Here is a 5,052-nt window from a genome sequence, read left to right on the forward strand (position 1 = left end):
GTTTTCGGAATGTATGAAACGAAGCAATACTAAGAAATACACGAAAGCTCTGCTGACTCTAAGTTGATTAAATATAGCAGTAGTTATTAATTATCGACATAGAAGAAGATACAAATTCTCTCAACGAAATTATAAAACTTCACGACCCTATGCATAAGGCGTTAAGATAAAAGCAATGAGAGACACCTTGTGAGCCACAGCGGTCACTCGCAAAGTTCCTAGCTAAGAGTGAAGTCCTGGAGTGTATTCATAGTTGTGAATAATTAGTATCATTGTGCCTACTCCTATTAAATCTTTGTGTTACCTTAGTATTTACATTATACCAACTTCAATAAACCATAATAGTTCTCTATATAATTCCAAATCGGTGCAATTATTTATTTGTGATCCTAAAGAACTCATGACGGCATAACAATATACACGGAGACTGGCTATATCATTATATATACTCGGCGCCGGCCGCGAAATCCAATAGTTACTTTGAAGGTTAGCAACGTTCATATTAATTTTAATAAAGTATTACGATTACAATTACAATTTCATTATTATTTTTGTAGTTATCGTTTAGACATGAACAATCCGGACGACACTCCCGTTGTCGATATCTATCCTTCATGAGCGAGATGAAATGGTTTGCTGCTCAGGAGAAATGGTCGGCAGCAAAGGAAGTAGAGGAGAAAGATGCCATAAAAAAGTAATGTTACGCAGTTGAAAAGTATATATGAACAAATGTCGATGCTTACCCTATTGAAACTGTTAATCAACTTTGTGCCTCAACATATACCTAGAATATTCTTCTGTTTTAGCTTCCAGATTCAGGCTTAAATTCCTCACATTATTTTTAAGTTAATGAATGATGTATGAACATGGAACGTTGTATTGAAAATATAAGTTTATTTTACATGTAGCAAGTTGTATTTATACTTTGTCAGATAAACTAAAACTATTTCTTTAACATTGCGGTTCCATGCCCAACTCTCTCTCCACTAGCTAGCTGCTAGATCAGTCATCAGATTTTCCATGCTGTATGAAACTAGGGCGTCTGTCATCAGACTTGTCATCTCTTTATCGCTGTCAAAATCACTGTTGTCGTGACTGTCTGCGAGACCCCGTGACCTGCAATCGTTGTCTACCGCTTGGCGTGTGCTGACATTATCCACAGCTTCCGACGTGTTCTCAATTGCGATAGCTTCAGACATAGTGGAACCAGATCATTGGCCAAGCTGTACAAACAAAACTCAGTATATACCTGACCTGTAACTGATGTTCTTTATTCGTTACGAAGAAATATTGGGTGATCTAAAAAGTATTTTCCGATTTATTCATTCAAAGTTAATAAAAAATCGGAAAATACTGTTTAGATCACCCAATAAATCAGTATTATGAGTATTATAAACTTACGATTTCAGGTGGTTGTGGCATTGAACGAATTGCCCCGGCAACTGGGCATGCATCCTTTCGTAGCAAGTACCTCTCTCGTTCAATAGAAACTACCGTTTCATCAGGCACTGAGTGAACGAAGTGCGTGATGATATCCTCAGCAGCAAAGTGATACCGACACACAACATTTTGTGTTAATGGAGTCGTGACTCCGATTGCAGTCGACCATGCTTCGGCTGCAACCTACAAAATAAACATATATTATTAACTGTTATGTACAATATAAGTGAAGCAAGAAATTCTGGGAGAAGAGTTGTTATAGAGGCAAACCACCCAAAACTGGGTGGTTTGGTATTCAACAAGTAAATGGAAGATGGAGCAGAAAATTAATAAAATGAAGACCTAGAACTGACAGACAGATGCAGTCACCGCAGACCACCAAGATGGACCAATGACATAAAAAGAAATGTTAACAACTGGATGCTAAAGGCTAGTGACAGAGGATTATGGCGTAACTTAAGAGAGGCCCATACAGTAGTGTCCAATTGAAGTACAACACTAGAATTTTTGTACATATCTGTGAAAGTATGACAGATTTCAAAAAACCAAAGACACATTTTTTCGGAAATTTCCTTCCCGTTCGAATTGTAAAGGTTTTATCCCGATCGGATACAAAATGGCCGAAAAGCAGGGGTTGGAGTGAAAAAGTGCATTTTGGAACTTTTTGAAAAATTCGAGATCTAGTAGTTCCGGAAGGAAATGTATATTTCTAATCAGGGCACGAGAGAGAGTATCCTTCGGTATTAAAAAAACACCCGCATTGAACCCGTGTATGATCACTCTAGGAGGAGTTACACCCCCTTGAAGTGAAAACACTTAAATGGCCATAACTTCCGAACGCGCCGGTCAATCTGGTCCAGTTTCTGCATGATATCATCTTTAATGATACTGCAGATTGTCACAAAATTATTGTTTTCGGAGATGATCCCGTGACGGAGATCTCGAGATTTCGCAAGCGCACCCGCAGCTTCCCCGCCATTTTTCATTGAAATAGAATTTTTCATGAAATAGAAGTTTCATTTTTATCCACGTTGTAGCTGAGATTTCAACGATTAAAAAGCGCTTTTAAACATCCAAATACGCGTACGCTAAGGGGTTTAATTATCCGTTTGAAAAAACGCCTAAATTTTGCGAGTTCCGCTCAAGGCGCTCGAGGGACGAATGCTTGGTGCGCGTGGTAAGGTAGTAGTCCCCCGAGAGCCTCGAGCGACACTCACAAAATTTAGGCATTTTTTCAAACGGATAATTAAACCCCTTAGCGTACGCGTATTTGGATGTTTAAAAGCGCTTTTTAATCGTTGAAATCTCAGCTACAACGTGGATAAAAATGAAACTTCTATTTCATGAAAAATTCTATTTCAATGAAAAATGGCGGGGAAGCTGCGGGTGCGCTTGCGAAATCTCGAGATCTCCGTCACGGGATCATCTCCGAAAACAATAATTTTGTGACAATCTGCAGTATCATTAAAGATGATATCATGCAGAAACTGGACCAGATTGACCGGCGCGTTCGGAAGTTATGGCCATTTAAGTGTTTTCACTTCAAGGGAGTGTAACTCCTCCTAGAGTGATCATACAGGGGTTCAATGGGGGTGTTTTTTTAATACCGAAGGATACTCTCTCTCGTGCCCTGATTAGAAATATACATTTCCTTCCGGAACTACTAGATCTCGAATTTTTCAAAAAGTTCCAAAATGCACTTTTTCACTCCAACCCCTGCTTTTCGGCCATTTTGTATCCGATCGGGATAAAACCTTTACCATTCGAACGGGAAGGAAATTTCCTAAAAAATATGTCTTTGGTTTTTCGAAATCTGTCATACTTTCACAGATATGTAAAAAAATTCAAGTGTTGCACTTCAATTGGACGTTACTGTATATCTGACAATGGACAGATATGGCTGGATGATGTTGATGACAAAAAATTATATTAAGGATGTAATTACCTTTGGGACACCAAATAAATACACTGGCTTCTCTTGAAGCAATTTCCTCTTCTTTATTTCCTCCGGATCTCCTGTGAAGCAGCCTGAAACTGCACACCGTTTACCCATGTCCACTGACACTATTGAAAATAAATACGACTTTCATTACTACATTTGAACATTAATCTTTTTTATTTATAAAATTTGCTTTGCAATCCTTCGGTAATTGAATATCAACAAAAATCGGGTTATGTATTGTATTTGCATGCATTCAATCATGTTCTTGACACATACATGACACAAGGAATATATGCATAACTTGATGCATACATTCCCTACCTGATGTTAGTAATATCGAATTTCCTGCAAAAATTATTAGTAACTTACCTGCAAGAAGTCAGCGATGTTAAATAATTCTTCACTATGGAGTCTAAAAACAAATCGTTATTTGCTGATACCGCGCAATTATCACCATAAACTGTTCCATAACATTTCAAGAGATAGGCACTATTCGTGATAGAAAGTACTGTTTTCAGCGCTGCTCATGGCTCACTTTGGAACTTTCTACTAGAGCCACGTTTTAGGCTCGTTTTTTCAGCATTCCGCCATTGAAGTTTGCTCTCCTCCTGTCTAGGCTCCATGATAGTAACGTAGTAAAGGATGGATGAATAAAAGAAAACTTACGTCCCGATCAAGAGACTGGGTCGAGTCTTGCGCCAAGTACAGGCAACCCGCCGTACGGGGCACGGCTCGCCGAGACTCTTTACTCGAATCATCTCTTATACCTGTGTTTCGACTCAAATATCTCATGAACGGCTGTATGTGAGAAAATTTTTTTGATACATTCACTCTAGGAATCAAGGGTTCTGAATTGATTGCCACCAAATTCAATACGATTAGTGTACCGGATCAGGACGTATTCACATGGCGAGCGAGATGATTTTATTTCAGGTCCGTCGTCGTCGTCGTCGTCGTCTTCGCACGTCCATCGCATTTTTTACACGAGAGATGGCACTGACTGCTGTGCCTTCTTTACCTATTTGTACTCTGTATGGTGTTAGTAATTTACGAATACACAACACAGTCAAATACACTTTATACGTGAAGCTACCGTTCATACCGAATTTCCACTTAGTATAAGGGTGCTTTCACAACAGTATAGAATTATTCAGTTTTTAATAGCATTCATGTGGAGCACGTATGTATGGATGTATGTATATGTGTGCTTCGGCATAGTTCCTCGTATTTTAGGTGACAGTTTGTGCAGGTATACCGCTCCGTAGTTTCTTGTATCTAGGTACTGGATATGGAAGTCCAGGGTGTCCAGGTGTTCCGCTCCGTAGTATCTTGTATCTAGATACTGGATGTGGAAGCCCAGGGTGTCCAGGTGTTCCGCTCCGTAGTTTCTTGTATCTAGGTGTCGGGCGTAGAAGTCCAGAAAAGTGTGCAACAAGCTTTGGAACTTCGCTCAAACTATAGTATCCTCTCTGATGTTCGCACGGCCTGAAGTACGTAAATAATCCAGCACAATCTTCTCTCTTACGTTTACCACACGGCTTGAACAAGCTGGACACTATTAAAGACGCTTATATGCATTGAAGAGTACATTTTCTTTAAAAGTTTGTATATATCTTTATGCATTTCTAAAAAAAGGGACTTACAAATTAAATTTATATGCCATTAAACAC

At 39.0% G+C, this 5,052-nt stretch overlaps 1 protein-coding gene across 1 annotated transcript; it reads right to left on the bottom strand.

The window, feature by feature from the left end:
- Nucleotides 1-835: 835 nt before the first annotated feature.
- Nucleotides 836-4,067, bottom strand: LOC112495302. Its single transcript, XM_025091316.1, has 4 exons — nucleotides 3,752-4,067; nucleotides 3,386-3,504; nucleotides 1,402-1,623; nucleotides 836-1,223 (listed from the first exon to the last, which is right to left on the bottom strand). The coding sequence occupies exons 2-4, from the start codon at nucleotides 3,491-3,493 to the stop codon at nucleotides 1,212-1,214; spliced, it is 342 nt and encodes a 113-aa protein (XP_024947084.1). The 5' UTR covers nucleotides 3,494-3,504; nucleotides 3,752-4,067; the 3' UTR covers nucleotides 836-1,211.
- Between the last annotated feature and the right edge of the window lie 985 nt (nucleotides 4,068-5,052).

This window comes from Cephus cinctus, unplaced genomic scaffold (genome assembly GCF_000341935.2).
Source record: "Cephus cinctus unplaced genomic scaffold, Ccin1 Ccin1_scaffold2002, whole genome shotgun sequence".
Taxonomy (NCBI): domain Eukaryota; kingdom Metazoa; phylum Arthropoda; class Insecta; order Hymenoptera; family Cephidae; genus Cephus; species Cephus cinctus.